This window comes from Lucilia sericata, unplaced genomic scaffold (assembly GCF_015586225.1).
Source record: "Lucilia sericata isolate MDLA Ls3-8-SP2 unplaced genomic scaffold, ASM1558622v1 Contig000103F_arrow, whole genome shotgun sequence".
Taxonomy (NCBI): Eukaryota; Metazoa; Arthropoda; class Insecta; order Diptera; family Calliphoridae; genus Lucilia; species Lucilia sericata.
Genome location: NW_023994135.1, coordinates 669,392 through 687,794, shown reverse-complemented (window position 1 = coordinate 687,794; position 18,403 = coordinate 669,392). Strand labels below are relative to the sequence as shown.

Here is an 18,403-nt window from a genome sequence, read left to right as displayed (position 1 = left end):
AGTTAAAAGACAATTTTTTTTTATATTTTTTTATTATTTCTGTTTGAAGACAAATTAACAAACAAATAATATTACCATTGGTTTTCATTAACCGTTCGATTTAAATTTACTCTAAAAAAAGTTTCTATTTGTAAAAGACCAAACAAAAGAATAGTTAAGGCTAGTTTAGTTTTCTTTTTAGATTACAATTTAAGAATAAATTTAATAAATTATTTGTAATGTGAAATTAGAAATGTTTGTCATGTGGTAATTTTTGTTTCTGGGGTTTAAGTTAACGATGTGAGGTAAGTGTGGTTGAAGTGCAATAATGGGGACTGCAATAAAAATATGAAAGTTTAGGAATGAATAGCAGTCCAGGTTGGGAGGGCAGTCGTGAGGTATGTAACAGCTCTACCTACTATCTCGAGGTGCAATTTTCGTTCGTGATAATTTTTTTTTGTTGTTATAGTTGAATTATTTTTAATTCGTTGTGCTTGTCCTTTGGGTTGTAATGGTGGGTTGGAACCTTTCCCTAGGTGAGCCGTTGAGCTAGTTGGCATCACCATTACAATGCTTTTTGGGACACGTAACAATATTTCTCATTTAAAAACGAGTTCTCATAATTTTTCTCGTTTTAAAACTGCTTGCTTAAAATTAGCATAAGCACCAAAATATCTGCTTTGCTTACAGTTTTTCAGCAATTGTATACAAAGCAAAAGCAGAAAGCAAAGCAAATAAAACGAAAACAAACTCATTAGCTGCAGTGGTTCAGTGAAATGTTTTCTGCTTACGCAGTCAATCACAGCGATTGATTTGAAACATACATACGTACGTTTCTACATGCATAAAATCATCAAAAACACTAAAACGGTTATTTCCCATATAACAACTTGTTTATCAAAAATACAACGCAAATAACAATAACGGAACATTTTTCAACATTCTACAATAACAAATCAAAAACACCTTCAGCACTTCTGGTACAAATAAAAGAGCGTAGCGAAGAAGCACAGCAAAAGCACGAAGAAAAATAGAAGTGCTGAAATGCTGCAAGCAGTAGTGATTAGGGTTCTATAGTTGAAACGAAAAGTCGACTTTTCGACTTTTTTCATTTAGTTAAAAGTCGACTTTTTGCATTTTATGAAAAGTCGATTTTTCGACTTTTTTCATTTATTTAAAAGTCGACTTTTCGACTACAAGTATTTCATAAATAGTCGACTTTTTCTGACTTTTCGATTTTTTTCGACTTTCGTCTTTATTTCGACTATTTTTTGACTTTTTTCGACTATTTTAGAGTTTTTGACATTTTTTCCACTTTTTTAAAATTTTCGACTATTTTCTACAATTTTCGAGTTTTCCGACTTTTTGACTTTTTAGGACTTATCGACTTTCAGACTTTTCGACTTTTATTAACAAAGTCGACTTTTCGACTTTTTCACAGACGATAGTCGAGTTATCGACTTTTTTGGAACAAAATAGTCGACTTCGACTTTTTTCGACAAAAAGTCGATTGTGACTGACTGCGTAAGCATGAAACATTACACTGAACCACTGCAGCTAATGAGTTTGTTTTCGTTTTATTGACTTTGCTGTTTGACTTTGCTTGTTTATGTTTGTACCCTACACCACTTTAGTGGGGATTTGTGCTGATGTTTGTAACATACAAAAATATTCGTCCTAGACCCACCTTAAAGTATACCAATCGGCTTAGAATCGTTTTCTGAGTGTAAACCTTGTACGCAAGGTACAGGTCGCAATTTTCAAGATAATTGGGTGAAATTTGGCACGCACGTTTTATTTGACCCAAGCCTATTGAAAATGGTTAAAATCGGTCCATTATTTCACCTAGCCCCCATAGAACCCCCGAAAAGGGCTTCTGAGCTCATAATTATGTTAAATATACAGATATATCGATAAAATACGGCACAACTAAGTTTTATAGAAGTCTTGATGACCCTGCCAAATTTCATAAAGATCGGGCCCCATTTGACCCTAGCTCCCATACAAAGTCCCTTCAGAAAATTACTTGAATGTCCCAAATTAATTTATAAACACAAATATCGCGATGAAATTCAGCACAATAAAATATTATGCAAATATAAATATATTTACAAAATTTTATTGGGCTTGGTCCATATTTGCCCCTAGCCTCCATATAAAGCCTCTTTCAGAAAATTAGTTTATCATCCATAAATTGCTTAAATGTATCGGAACAAGGGAATATTTATTATGAAAAATAAATCACATTTAATATTCATAACTGGTGTAGGGTATCATATGGTCGGCCACGCCCGACTATACTTTCTTACTTGTTTCATAGTTATAGTTAAGAAAAAAGGCAAAAGCAGAACATAGTGAAGCAAATGCAAACCCTGCACAAATCTAGTCGAAAGTAAATCGAATTTAATTTTATTTTAATACATTAAATAATTATTTTTTGAGTTTTTTAATACAATTGTAACTTAATATAAGGGCATCTTAAACTCTATTTCATTTAAATATGTTTATTTTTTTTAATTTTACGTTCAAATAAAAATTCGATTTGCAGAACACTAAATTACGTTTTTAAAGCTTCTCGGTTTTGAAAACGAATCGATTTACAGAACAGACATGAATTATTTGCATTCGCACTTTCATTCGTTAAACTGACATTCGCAAAATGTAATTTGTTCCTACTCTTTTTTCGCAAATTTTTTATGACATCGAGATAAAAAAAACACTTCAAATTATTAAAAAATTTATTTTGTTTTTAAAACCCGTTACTTCCTGTTCCTCAACAGGTGCTCAAACATTGAACTTTTTAGTATTGTTGAAAAATATAGAGCACTTATTGTAACTTAAGAATTTAATTATATGATTTTTTAGCTTACAAATAAAAAGATTTGAACAAAGTTTTTTATTAATTGTAAAGCTAATGAATGGTATGTGTTTATTAAATGTAATATAATAAAATTCAAATAATCAGATATAGAAAAAACGATATTTTCTGATGCATATTGAAAAAATTATTTTTTATTTTTCGATAAATTTGAACTTTTAAAAAAATTTGTCCAGCGAAAAAACAAAATTCAAAAATAAAACGTAGTCTGTTGAATCAGAATGTGTTATTTTTTTCTGCAGTAACTTGCAATATTTGAAAATATAAATTTTACTATGGAAGTATATATTAAATGATATATAACTGCTATCGGACGATCTTGTGCACGATTAAAACCTATATAGAACTTTAAGTTGGAAGTGTAGAAATGGGATGACTAATTTTTTTCAGGATTTCATTGTTCTAGGGGGTGTACTACAACAACAAACTTTTTTTCACAAAAAAATATTACTATGGCAGTATATCGAAAATGATATATAACTGTTATCGAATGATCTTGTGCACGATAAAAACATATATAGAACTTTAAGTTGGAAATATAGAAATCGGATGGCATAATCTGTTTGCGATTTTAGGTAGGGTCAACTGTGGACCGACCCTTACAAAATTCAACAGATAAATTTTGTTTCATATGAAAGTTGTTAATGTCGAATTTTATAGCTATACATTTTTTAAGCCAGTTATGGACAATTATGGACCGCTTCCCTTATATTTGACAAAACGATTTTGACTCCTTGTTTATGTGGAATTTCTTTGCTATATTGGTATTTTTATTACAATTATTGGAGTTAATATCTTTTTCTGAAGGGGAACTTATATGGGGGTAGGGTCAATTTTGGACCAACCCAGAAAGGTTTTGGATCATATAAATCTTGTAAAATAATTTCCTGAGAGGAACCTTATATGAGAGCAGTGTCAAATATGAAGCGATCCTCATAAAATTTGGCAAAAAGATTTTAGTTCCTATAAAACTTGTTTTTGTCGTTTTTCTTCGCTATACTGGAATATTGAAGCTCAATAATAAACCTAAAAATATTTTGGCAAATATTGGCTAAGATTCCAGTCTATACTTTTATGGATTTTAGACCAATATTTCGATGTGTTACAAACGGTGTAAAAAGTTCCTTGGCTCCCTGATGAGTTTATCGTATACCGATATTGTCCATTTTCAATAACAAACTCCATCAACTAAAATTATTTTGGCAAATATTGGCTAGATGGTCTTAGACTGTAATAAGATCCCAGCATATACTTTTATGGATATTAGACCAATATTTCGATGTGTTACAAACGGTGTAAAATGTTCCTTGAAAAAGGGAGAAAATTTCGATTCGAATTGAAATGCAGAATAGGGCGAACAAGGTATATTAAGTTTATAACAAGATATATTAATTATAAGGTAGTGTTATCAGAACAGCTGATCGTTTTTTGCTATTATGTTAATTTTTCGCCGTGGTGTATAATTAATGTCAAACTTTGTTTACATTTTGTAAATGTCAAACTTTGTTTTCATTTTGTTAATGTCAAACTGGTTTCTTTTTGTATATGTGAATTTTGTGATTAACGTGAAATTGTGTGATTAGGGTATATTCTTGTGTTTTTAATCTTTAAAGGTTTAAACATCAAAATAAATTATAAACAGATACAAATTTATAAACATTTTTTGTTTAATATAAATTCGCTTTGATTTATTTGTCAGTTGTTTTTGAAACTTTTCCCTTACATTCAATTCGCCTTCAAGTTCAGGCACAATAGGGTTCTATAGTTGAAACGAAAAGTCGACTTTTCGACTTTTTTCATTTAATTAAAAGTCGACTTTTCGACTTTTTGCATTTTATGAAAATTCGATTTTTCGACTTTTTTCATTTAAATAAAAGTCGACTTTTCGATTTTTTCGACTTTTTGACTATTTTCGACTTCTTTCTACTTTTTTCCGACTATTTTTTGACTTTTTTCGAGTTTTTCCGACTATTTTAGAGTTTTTGACTTTATTTCCACTTTTTTTAAATTTTTGACTATTTTTGACTTGTTTCTACAATTTTCGACTTCTCGACTTTTTTCGACTTTATTCGACTTATCGACTTTTTTAGACTTATCGACTTTTTTCGACTTTTATTCACAAAGTCGACTTTTCGACTTTTTTCACAGACGATAGTCGAGTTATTGACTTTTTTGGAACAAAATAGTCGACTTCGACTTTTTTCGACAAAAAGTCGATTGTTCGAAAGTCGATTTATAGAACCTAAGGCACAATGTCAAACTACATATAAAAAAAATATAACCAATTCGCTTGGTATTCTGAATTCGCCGATGACACTACCTTATAAAATTAATATACCTTGTTTTATAAGGTAGTGTCATCGGCGAATTCAGAATACCAAGCGAATTGGTTATATTTTTTTATATGTAATTTGACATTGTGCCTGCACTTGAAGACGAATTGGCTGTAAGGGAAAAATTTCAAAAACAGCTGACAAATAAATCAAAGCGAATTTATATTAAACAAAAAATGTTTATAAATTTGAATCTGTTTATAATTTATTTTGATGTTTAAACTTTTAAAGATTAAAAACACAAAAATATACCCTAATCACACAATTTAATTTTAATCACAAAATTCACATATACAAAATGAAACCAGTTTGACATTAACAAAATGAAAACAAAGTTTGACATTTACAAAATGTAAACAAAGTTTGACATTAATTATACACCACGGCGAAAAATTAACATAGTAGCAAAAAACGATCAGCTGGTCTGATAACACTACCTTATAATTAATATATCTTGGGGGCGAATATTTTTTAACATACTATGGTGATGGGTATATATGATTAAGCAAAGGCGAATATAGAATTTGTACCTGTTTAAATATAAAATATAGCTTTTAAATTTGTATGACAATTTAACATTCATCGATTTAAATTGCAACAATTCGCCTACTCTCTTTATTATATAATATGGCCTTTAAAAGTTCATAATTTTGTAATCTTACAATATATAGTTTACGAGATATGTTCGTTCAATACAGATAAAATTAAATTCAGTATTTAAGCGATGCGCAGTAAATATTTTCATAAGCTATTAATATGCTTTATATTGTGATTCCAACGCCTATGTCATAATTAAATTGTTTTTCGTATTTTATTCAAATTTTAATATTGTTCCAAGAAAGAGTGCTCACGTCAGCTATAGTAAAATTTTGCATTTTCGAACAAGAAAAAAAGATGACTCTTCAAAATTAAGATTTTGGTTTTCATTTAGCTCCTACATATCGTTGTTTCTCCGACAAAAACAGTCATGTGAAAATTTTTATTTTACTATTTAATGGTTAATTGTTCATACATCTACCCACCAAACCCAAAGATATTTTTATTGTTTAGAAATTATCATGATATTTAATCATAAAAAGAAAAAATTTTACGAACAAAATCCAAAATACTTGAAACAAAATCAGTTTTGTGTAGCTTTTATTATATATTTAATCATAGATCGGAAATGGCAAAACATTCTGGAATATATTTATATGACTCTAACAACAAATGGGCTTAGGTTCAGACAAAACATATAACTACGAATGTAATTCGCAGAATTACAAAAATCGCCAATTAACATTTCACGTGAAATATATTCCCTTTTCACTTTTTTCATTCACTAACTTTTTGTCGTGAAAAAATTCTCCTGTTGTGAAATTTGTTGATAGAATTTTGTAAACATTGAAGAGCTGTTGCATACAAAATCAACTATTGTGAATGAATTGTTCACAATACGTTCACGATAGCAATTTTCCCTTCGAGGGGAATGAAAACTTTAAGGGAACAAAAATTTCACATCTATTGGCGATAGGGGTGATTACTTTTCAGCTTACTCGGTGTGTCAATTTTATTTATAAATATTAAAAAAAAACTTTTTATTTAATAACTTACTTAAAAATACTTACCTTTGTTACTGAATTAACTTAAAAGGACACAACCATACCTTCAAACAATATTACAAAACAATTGTACATAAACAATTGCAAGTTAAATATTAAAATATTAATAACCATTAATTTGATTTTAATAATAGTATATAAAAATAGACATTTATAATTTAAATAAATAAATAAAAAATCAAACAATTACAGTTTAGGATTTTCAAACAACTGGCCTCGTGTTACAATTATATCCGAGTATGGAGCCGACTGTGATATATTAAGTGCACGGAACTTCTTTAACACCAGAAGAGAATAGAATTTTTGTGCTGCCTAAAAAAAAAAACAAATATTTACATTTACAAAATTATATTTAAGTTTTTAAAAATTAATCTGTCTTAAAGCAAGTTTACATTATATTATTAGAAGAGAACGGATGGGATCGTCTAAATACAATACGGAAAATACGGATGAAAAATTCGACAGTCAATATATCTTAATTTTTTTTTTTAAACAAGCAAATCACATTAAATCAATGATGTATTTTTAAGTAAACACATACAAAAACATGTGAATCAGCTGTTTCCATCTTACTTTGTTATAGTGTAAACGTCAAAAATGTAAATAATACGGGTTTTATTCTTTTATTTAATAACAATAAAAACGAGCTGTCATCTTTTGTAAGATAGCGAATGCAAACATAAATACATGAGCATGTACGTTACTGGTCCCCCAAAAAAATAACGATTCATCATTTTTTTTAATTGGTCTCAAAAATGACCTAATTTTGACTGATTACGGGAAAAATAATAATTTTGAGATGCATATTATTTCGACTGTTTATCATAGTAGATGTCAAAATTGTCGTAATTTTTAACTTATACAGAAACATATTTAAAAAATAGTTTGGCATTTGGTTTGGTTTATTTCCGAATTTTTTTATATTATTTTGTATTTTTCAGCGTATACACTAGGGTGGTTCTAAAAAAGTTGAGTTAGTCACCCCTACGATTAAAGATATGTTGATAAATTTCCAAAAATATAAAATTTTTTTTTCGCCTAGATATACCGCCCTTTTAAGTCCGATCGTAACATATCATGTATCAATAATTATGGCTTCATACATTTTAATTCGACGTCATATTCTATGCGCGACTTCTGATATCTCGAATCCTTCTAAAATTGTGCTATACTGGTATAAAGTACATTTAATTATGTGAGATATTAGCTTTTAAAACGCTCACTTTTATGCATAAACAGCTTTCTTACAGGTACATATTTAAAAATACCTGTATAGTTCTAACTACAAACAGATAATTTTCTAGAAATATGGACGAAAACAATTTTTTTCAAACTAATTTACAATACAAAAATTGTATCCAAACACAAAAAATATAATTTTATAATTAATTAATAACAAAATCACGTAGGTACAATTTTTTATTAAATATAATACGTACTAAAGAAATCATGAAAATATCCCTTCTTCTTGAACAACTTCAAAATATTTTTGCTGGGATGTACATATACGGGAAGATAAGCTGAGAAAAGATCTCCTTATGCTTTATCGATATCTCTTAACTAAAGTACAATTATAATAACTAGAAATGTGTTATTATTATTATATCCCAGCAAAAAAAAGTAGTAAATGCCTGTGTTCAACAGATAATGAAATGGTTAATTTTTAGGTGAAATATGCATAATTTTAACATTAGAGTGTCATTGGCGAGCATGGGTTCGTAATTGGAAAAATAGTTCATCATTAAAATGAGTGCTTATAACCACGCAAAACATGAGTGAATTGTAATTATATGTAAATTGTACACTAGAAATATAAAGCTCTTTTCCTTTAAAAGCTTTATAGTTACATAGTGAGATGCAAGGGGCTTATGTAAAAAAATATTTTAATTCAAAAACATTGCTTCTTGAGCTCAATTTGTTTATAGATATCTCACTCATCCCACTAACTATCCACAAAGCTCTTAAAGGAAATTGTCTGTCTAAGCATTCATTTAAGCAAAAAAAGGATTTAAAAAAAAAAAAAAGTAAACAAGTAAGAGTACTATATTCGGCTGTGCCGAATCTTATATACCCTTCACCACAGTGTATTTAAAATATCAATTCTATAAAATTTTAATTTATTTAATTTTCCCGTTTATATCATTATTATAGCAATAACAAAACGAACAACAACGCTAAACGAAATAAACACACAACAAGTAAGAGTGCTATATTCGGCTGTGCCGAATCTTATATACCCTTCACCATAGTGTATTTAATAAATATCAATTTCATCAAATTTATATTTATTTCATTTTCCCGACTATATAATTATTATAGCAATAGCAAAACAAAATGAACAACAACAGCGCTAAACGAAATAACCACACAAAAAACAAAATACACAAGGCAGTAAAACCAACAGCATCCAAACATACGAAACTGAATACACCAAGAAACAAAAACAATATACACAACGCAATGAAACTAACAGACATCCAAACATACGAAACTGAATGCACCAAGAAATAAAAACAATATACAGAAGGCAATGAAACACACAGGCATCCAAACATACGAAACGAAATTCTCAAAAAAACAAAAACAAAATACACAACGCAATGAAACCAACAGACATCCAAACATACGAAACTGAATACACCAAGAAACAAAAACAATATACACAAGGCAATGAAACACACAGCCATCCAAACATATGAAACGAAATACTCAATGAATAAGCAGTGTTGTTGTTGCTTATATCAAAGCATGAAAGAAATTGTCTTTTTTATGAAATTTTCAGAGGTTGTCTCGGATTTTTGCTCATATCTCCGGTACAGTGATGTGGGGATTTTTTTTTAAAAATTTCACGTGTAGGGAAAAAGGAAAAGATTTCTTACTATTGTCAAATTGTAGGGATTTTTAAATTTCATAGTTTTTAACAACTAAAAATATACTTTTTCATGTATTAAAATTTTAAAATTAAAAATGAAATCAGTTTTAAGTGTATCGTTAGTAAAAATTCCGCTTGTAATTTCTACAATATATGTACCTACATATCGCTACAAGACTGGCATAATAAAAAATTCGGGTTTCTTGAACTGAGGTCTGCAAAACATGCGACATACTAAAATCTTTCATATAGATTTATCAAATTTCAAATATGTCTATTATTTTCGATGTGAAATCGATTTTTTGTAAACGTAAAAACTAAAACCCACGTTTTCGTGAATATTAGACAACTAAAAATTTAATTTCAATTTAGATGAGAAACATATTAACCTCAACTATCTGAATCTGGATTTTTAAAATCCCTTGATTTGTTTAAAAGTTATTAAAAAAATAGTTAAATGTCATTAAATATTCATATCCATTTTTCTTGAAACGATTTTTGGATTATGCCAATCCTGTAGGGCGATATATTCTGACTCCTTATAGATAGAGTAGTCGGGGGCTTAATGCAGTAACTCAGGATTGAAAAAATGAATTTAATGTTCTGAAAATTTATAAAAGTAAACCGCAAAAAGTAAACGCAAAAGTAAACCTTATTTAAAATAATTATTTTATGAAAATTTTTTTGTGGAGGCAGATAAAATAAATTTTTATCACTATTCGATATACTGCCATAAATCTTTCAATTGTCTTGTTTTTTTTTTTAATCTTAACTGAAGAGTCAGGGTTGGAAGATTTGTATGATGTAAAATTGAAAGAAAAAAAATTTTAAATTCTAGAAATTTCATTCCTAAAAATTAAAAAAAAAAAAAAAAAAACATATATATATGTATATTATAAAACGGAGCTAATATTTTAGTTTTTGATGTTATTTTTGTATTTTTTTAAGATAAACTTTGAAAAAAATGGAAAAAAGTAGTGTAGGGAAAAATGTAGGGAAAATAAAAAGTGGGTGTAGGGAAAAAAGGGATTTTTTCTCATAAGCGTAGGGTATTCTGAAAAAAATTTCCTGGCATCACTGCTCCGGTATTTATGGACCGATTTTGCTGATTTTAAATAGCGATCTTCTCGAAAGCATGTCTAACAGAATTATTGAAGATTTGGATCTCGCCGACATCTGGAGTCCTCTAAAAACTGATTTCAACAAACACACAGACGGACATAGCTTAATCAACTCCGCTACCTATAAGGATCCAGAATATATACTCTTTATGGGGTCGGAAAATTATATTATAGAAATTACAAACGGAATGTCAAACTTATATATATACCCTTCTCACGAAGGTGAAGGGTATAAAAATAACGATTTCACCAAAAAAATTTAGGACCATAGTTTTGTTCAGGAAAATTGGGTACTTTTTTGAATCTCCCTGATTTAATAATATATGAACATTACATACCTTGACATTTAGGTCCCTTTTAAACTACCCAGAACGGTTTGAATTGCCAAATATTGAAATATTGTTAAAAATTTTACCGAAATATCATCTTAAATTAATTTTATAGATAGTTAATCAATAAAGTTCATTTTATGTCATGAACTTTATTGTTTCTTTATTTAATTTAAGAAATTTTTAAAGTGGGACCTCCGATTCAGCTATCTGGTGTTATACTACTAATTAAAGTGTTGGAAACTCAACATTAACATAAAAGAAGTATATAGAAATCATATTTTGATAATAAAAATGCCATTTATGATTACAACTTTTAAAAATTAATGCATAAAATACGTTTTAATAAATATTACGTAATGTTTATTATTTTTTCCAGTTGTATCTATATTACTTAAATATACTTATATGAGCAAAATCAAAAAATTTTAAGAATTGGATAACATTTTTTTTCGAAAATTTTTTTCCTCTGACAAGAACCATATTTAGTGGTTGAATTGGATAATAATTACACATGATAAATATGAAAACGTTAATTATTTCCAATAATGCGCGCAAAGTTATGGCGGTTTAAAATAAAAAAATTTAAAAAATCGTTAAAAATCTGGGTTAAGCTATTTTTAAATAAAATATGTACTGATTAGTAAACATTTATCGTGTTAAAATAGTTATCGCAAATTTCAAATTTCAGAAAATGCACTGATAATTAAAAATATTATTTTAATTTTTTTTTGCAATTTCTTTGAAAACTCAAAATTGTGCAAATAAAAAAATTCGAAAAAAATTTCATAAAATTAAAGATGATTTTCAATTCATTGCAATATGAACTAAGTTAATATCTCAGTCGGTTTGAAAAATTTGAGGTTATGAAATCTGTATTTAGGTTGTAAAATTGTATATCCTTAAAATATTTTAATGCGCACCGGATTTTGGCATAACGCAAAAAGAAAGCTTTTATTTGACACTAATATTTCCGCAAATCACATGGCGCTATAGTTGTCTGAAAGCAAAATGTTTTTTTAGATAAACGCTGCTAGGACCGCCATAAAAGAAGAAATTGTATTTTTCATTCGCAATATCTATTTCATCCATCAATATAATTTACTGCATAAAATTTACAAAATTATTGCATCACGTCTTTAGTTAAAAATACAAAGAAAAAGAAATGTGAATTTTGCAAAAATTTTAAAATTATCATAAAAAGTTCGTATTTACAAATTTTTTAATGCGCATTTGACTCGGATGTTGATTATACGCCCATGTGATGGCAATCGCACGATTATCAAATCGCATACGATTTGAAACCCGCTAAATTTATTTGAGTTTGTGATGGAGTTCACGCGTTTCGAAACAATAAAACATAAAAAAGGAAAATCGTCAATACAAACGAAAACAATTGAAAAAAATATGAGAAAAATCCAAGAAATAATACAAAAGAAAGCAATCGAAAAAAAAATTGAGTAAAATCCAAGACTTTTTTGAAATTGTTATTTTTAAATAAAATTATTAAAAATCGTTATTAGTTTTCATCAATACTAGAAGAAAACATGTCTGATTTAAATTTTTAATCATTTGATTAGCTTTTAAAATCGCAGATTAAGCAAAATTCATTAGTTCACTTAAGTAAACCTTTGTGATTTGAAATAGCCAAACTTCTTGCGATTGTGATCTATAGCACACCTATTTTGCGAGTTGATATCACAATCGCCAATGTTAGGCGAAATGCGGTTGTCATCACATGAGATAAAATTTGCGCGGTATTTAAACTGTATTCGTAAATAGCTATGAATGTCACATTCAAAAATGTCACATTTTTAAAAAATGTACGCCTATTCTTGGCAAATTTGTAAAGTTCCAGCTTTGTCCTTAAATCTCTGACATCAACAAGATATACCTTAAATTGTGTGAAATTAATACACCTATTAAATACCGTTGCATAAATTCAATTCGATTAATGCGCGCACATGGACTATTAAAACAAAAGTTATAAATTGAGAGTACAGTTTTGAAATTAACGAAAAAAAACTGATAAATTTCAAAGTTTTTTTTTTTAATTGTTTAAAGTGGTCTGCAATTTTGTACATACATATGTTTCGGTATATTATACCGAAATGTATCAAAACATTTACTTATTTTAAAAGGTTAACAAAATACGAAGCATTTTTATTCAGTTTCATCTGATTTTGCTCATATACCAAAAAAATACAAATAAGTTAAAATATGTTTAAAATGTAAACTACGGATGAAAGTAGTAGACTTCAATACCTTTTATTTGAGATATGAAATTCTAACAGGTAGTTTTTGGGTGAGAACAAATTGTTCACCCAATATATTATTTTTTAATTTTTTCATAAATGGTTCTATAAATACTTAACAACTACACAACAAATAATAAAGGATTTCTTTTGGGACATCACGAATAAAAATAAGTACTTCTTGTAGTAGAAAAGAAAGTAATATTTGCTTCGAATTCTACTTTGGGAGTTAAGTTTTTGTTGGGAAATTGTTATAGTGCCTTGATTTGTTTTGGAAAGTTTCAATTAGAAATGTATTTCTGATAATATACAGTTAATCACAAAAATAAGTATACAGAAATACTGACGATTGGTTTTATTTAAAAAAGATATTATTTTTCCAAAAAAACAAAACAGTTTATTAAAACAATTATGATAATTATTATTCACTACTCTTTTTCTTCATATTTTGGTTCTTTGAGTTCTCATTTAAGCTGAAGTTAAAAAGGTGCAAAATTCACAAAAGTAAGTATACAGATCATTTCAGTATATATTTGGTTTAATGATATTAACAAAATTTATGAAAATTTTACTTGTATTAATATAATTACTTTTTAATAAAATATTTTTTACACAATAACATGGAAAAAATCTACTTTTAGTTCCGAAATCTTGAAATTTGGGCCGATTGGCTCAGGAATTAATTAGTAGAACAGTTTTTTCTCGTTTCTACGATTTTTCCCACTTTAGACCCCGGATTTAGGATCTGGTGGTCATTGAACCCTCCAAATGATGCATTGGAAATTGAATTTTTAACTTTTGAAAAGAGTTGTTATTTCGAAATTAATGTTATATGCACGGATTTCTCCCTTTTGAACACAGTACGTTCTTAAAAAACCGAAATTTAACTCCGATTTCTTAAGACTTTTACATTTGGATAATTCTATATATTTCCTTTAATTTAAACAGGTTTTCCAAATACTCCGATTTCCAAAGCATACAATAATGCTACCAATCATATCTTGATATACTCGATACAATAACCATCGGACATTTTATTTGTTCTAGCAACAAATTAAGATGTATCCGTGTTCAAAATTGTTCAATTCGTATTAATACCACCACTTGAGCCTGATTTAATATAAAATCTTATTATTTTGGACAATAATCAATTTCAGAACCGATATGTAGTGTAAGTTATTGACATTGTCACCATTTCACGAATATTGGTAGTATTTAGGAGTGTGTAATGGATGATTGGAACCAAAAAACTTGTTTTAATTAATGGATACTAGTACAAATATTATTAATATCGCATTTTAAGATATAAATTTTAGAAAATCGCCGTTAAATATCGAATATGAACGCTATACTATGTTAGAAAAGGCAATGTTCCGCAATGGATTGCAATTATTGTAAAGAAACAATTAATTTAAAAGTTAAAATATCGTCTTCCAATGCATCATAATGAACAAACGAGGGATATTATTGAATACCCGATCCAAAACTCCGGTGGTTTAAATAGTCAGATGTTCTTAACTAGGAAAAAATGCTCCTATAAATAATATTCAGATCAATTACCAAAAATTTCAATTTTTCGGAACAAAAAGTGATTTTTTTCCATGTTATAGTGTAAAAAATATTTTATTATAAAATAATTACATTGAAACAGGTAAAATTTTCATGAATTTTGTTAATATCATATAAGTATACATATTGAAAATTTCTGCATACTTACTTTTGTGACGTAAATTTTGCACCTATTTAACTACACCTTATATGAGACCAATATAACCCGGAAAAAAGTAGTGAATAATAATTATCATAATTGTTTTTAATAAATAAATGTTACTTTTTTGATTTTTGAAAAAATAATATCCTTTTTTAAATAAAACCAATTGTCAGTATTTCTGTATACTTATTTTTGAGATTAACTGTAAATATTTATTCGATCTTTTATGTTTAAGTTGGTTTTATAAGTAATTTATTGGGTGTTTGAAATCTGACAGCTGAATCGAGGGTCTCATATTATGTTGGGCCCCAACGCATCATTATAACTACATAGTTTATGTAATAATTCCCCGAGTCCAAAAACTGTAATTCCTGAATAACAGATAAAAGTACAGTGATAGACAATCGTTTGTACGCAACATGTTTTTTAACTTTTGAAAGAAAGTAAACAGTGTTTTAAGGAAAAAGTTAGCACAATAGTTTAATACTATCTTCTTTAAAAATAATAATATAAAAGTGTAGTATTTTTAGCACTATTAGCAATTCTAGAGAAAAAAATTCAAATTTCTCTAAGACATTCGTTTGTACGCATTTTAAAAATTTTTAAATATCCATAAAAATAATTTGCAAATTTGTCTTTTTCTTATGTTAACATGTAGTCCTCCATAATTGCTACTGACAGAATAGATTTCATTAGATTTTGGATAGGTCAATTTTAAAAGAGCTTCAAAAAGAATTTCCGAAAGTCATGCTTAAAAAAATTTTTATGTTATTTAAATGCTAAAAAAGTATATTTTTTGTTTATAAATCTTTTAAGCGAAGATTGTAAGAATGATTTTGATTGGTTGTGTCTTAAAATTCCGAAACATGTCTAATGCACCACAATTTCCCAAGCGAAATGTAATTTGTATTTTTAGCGGCGTTTTGGTTCAATTCGCACAATACGCTATTGTAACGCCCTAGACAATACGAGTTTAACTTATTTTCACTTGAAAATACTAACTTTTAGAATTTATTCATATCCGATATCGGGCTTTATGGAGAGTGCAGTTTTTTCTCCTTATAAATCTTAATAAATCTTGGTTTACAAGCAATTCTTGACACAGTAATGACTAGATCAAGGATAAAGGAATGATGATAGATCTTTTTACTGCAAGGAGTATAATTTTTGTCGTTATTTCATTAAAAAATAGGGATTTTGTGTCACAATTTTTAGTTTTTTTGTAATATTACTCTCGTAAAATCGATTAAGGAAGCCATTTTTCAACATGTTTTCATAATTTTATGCTATTTTCAATACAGCATGAGTATCTATTAGGAAATAATAAAAAATCTTGCTTAACCCTTTCAGGGTCAAAAATAATTTATGTCTAGAAAAAAACTTGAAAACTTATATTTAAGATAATTAGAGTATGCTGAATCCGGGAAAATAATATTTTTTGAATTTGAGTTTTCCCTAGTGAGTTATAGAAGGTCAAAGTTAAATGTCGAATATATTCGACATTCGAAAAACAGTCTCCAAAAAGTACCACCAATATTTTTTATGAATTTTTTTTTTTTTTTGTAAAATGTCTTCTTAAACTTCTTTCAATACAATACAATTTAAATCTGCATAGTCCGATCTCCTAAAATACAATTTTTTTGGCCATTAAATGAAGCTGTTTTTTAAACGTTGTTAAAAAGCACTTTTTAAAAAGTAGTCATAAGTGACAATTTCTTAAAATCTGATTTTTAAATACTTTTAAAATACGGAAGATCTTTCAAAATCTCAATTATAAATATAATAAAGTCTTCATTTTCATCTAAAAGAAAAAAATACCCAAAAAATGCTAAAAAACAGAGTCTATTGTAATGTCGAATATATTCGACAAAACCACGGAAAGGGTTAAAATAATCCTTAATTTTGACGTTATGATAAAATATTTCCTAATTTAGTTTTGACAGCGATAAAATCGCAATTTCTACAAATAATATATCTTTATAAAGATTTTTATAATTCGTATGGCTATAAAATGTATTAATTTTACATCTAAACCCCAATACTCGCTCAAAAGAATTCAATTATTCTCGTAAAAGTAATAATTACATGACTGCGTACAAACGAATGTCTCAACGAAAATTAATTTTTTCTCTGATATTTTTATTAGAGAAAAATATTTTATAATATTTTTCTATTTTTTAATAACTATGGTGTATTCAATCCATTTTCTAAAAAAAGTTTTAAAATAAACCCAAAAATGGCTTTAAAAATCAAAGAAATCATGCTGCGTACAAATGATTGTCTATCACTGTATGTACATAAATAGCTTTCATTTACGATATTAACCATAAAATTGTTGTTGCATATATGTATGTAGTTTGACTTTAATTTGATTTTCTACTCTATGTACACCATTATTAAAAAAAAAAAAAGTTCGGTTCAGAATTGATCATAGCTTCCATATAAGGTCGCAAAATCTCCTTGTAATACGTTTAATATTTAAAATGTTTTATTATACCCTTCACCTTCATGAGAAGGTGAATTTGTATAATTTGTAATTTGTATAATATAATTTTCCGATTACATATACTATATATATATATATATATATATATATATATATATATATAAGGTGGAGGGTATAATAAAACAGTATAAATAATAGCTCATTTGGTATCTGTTGAATATAACATCAAATATTTCTTATAGTTCTTAAATTTTTTAACAAATTCCTTTATATGCGTAACACATGTCCGTCACATTACAATTTGTTTCACTACTATATAGAAATTACAAACGGAATGTCAAACTTATATATATACCCTTCTCACGAAGGTGAAGGGTATAAAAATAACGATTTCACCAAAAAAATTTAGGACCATAGTTTTGTTCAGGAAAATTGGGTACTTTTTTGAATCTCCCTGATTTAATAATATATGAACATTACATACCTTGACATTTAGGTCCCTTTTAAACTACCCAGAACGGTTTGAATTGCCAAATATTGAAATATTGTTAAAAATTTTACCGAAATATCATCTTAAATTAATTTTATAGATAGTTAATCAATAAAGTTCATTTTATGTCATGAACTTTATTGTTTCTTTATTTAATTTAAGAAATTTTTAAAGTGGGACCTCCGATTCAGCTATCTGGTGTTATACTACTAATTAAAGTGTTGGAAACTCAACATTAACATAAAAGAAGTATATAGAAATCATATTTTGATAATAAAAATGCCATTTATGATTACAACTTTTAAAAATTAATGCATAAAATACGTTTTAATAAATATTACGTAATGTTTTTTCCAGTTGTATCTATATTACTTAAATATACTTATAT

General features: G+C 27.6%; 1 protein-coding gene across 2 annotated transcripts in view; it reads right to left on the bottom strand.

The window, feature by feature from the left end:
• Nucleotides 1-6,879: 6,879 nt before the first annotated feature.
• LOC119600062 (double-strand-break repair protein rad21 homolog) overlaps nt 6,880-18,403 on the bottom strand; it is a 104,491-nt gene continuing 92,967 nt past the window's right edge. For both annotated transcript variants that reach the window (XM_037950086.1, XM_037950087.1), the window contains exon 8: nt 6,880-7,103. In XM_037950086.1, the coding sequence (XP_037806014.1) occupies nt 6,978-7,103 (126 nt within the window). In that variant the 3' untranslated portion in view covers nt 6,880-6,977. The remainder of the gene's footprint in view (nt 7,104-18,403) is intronic.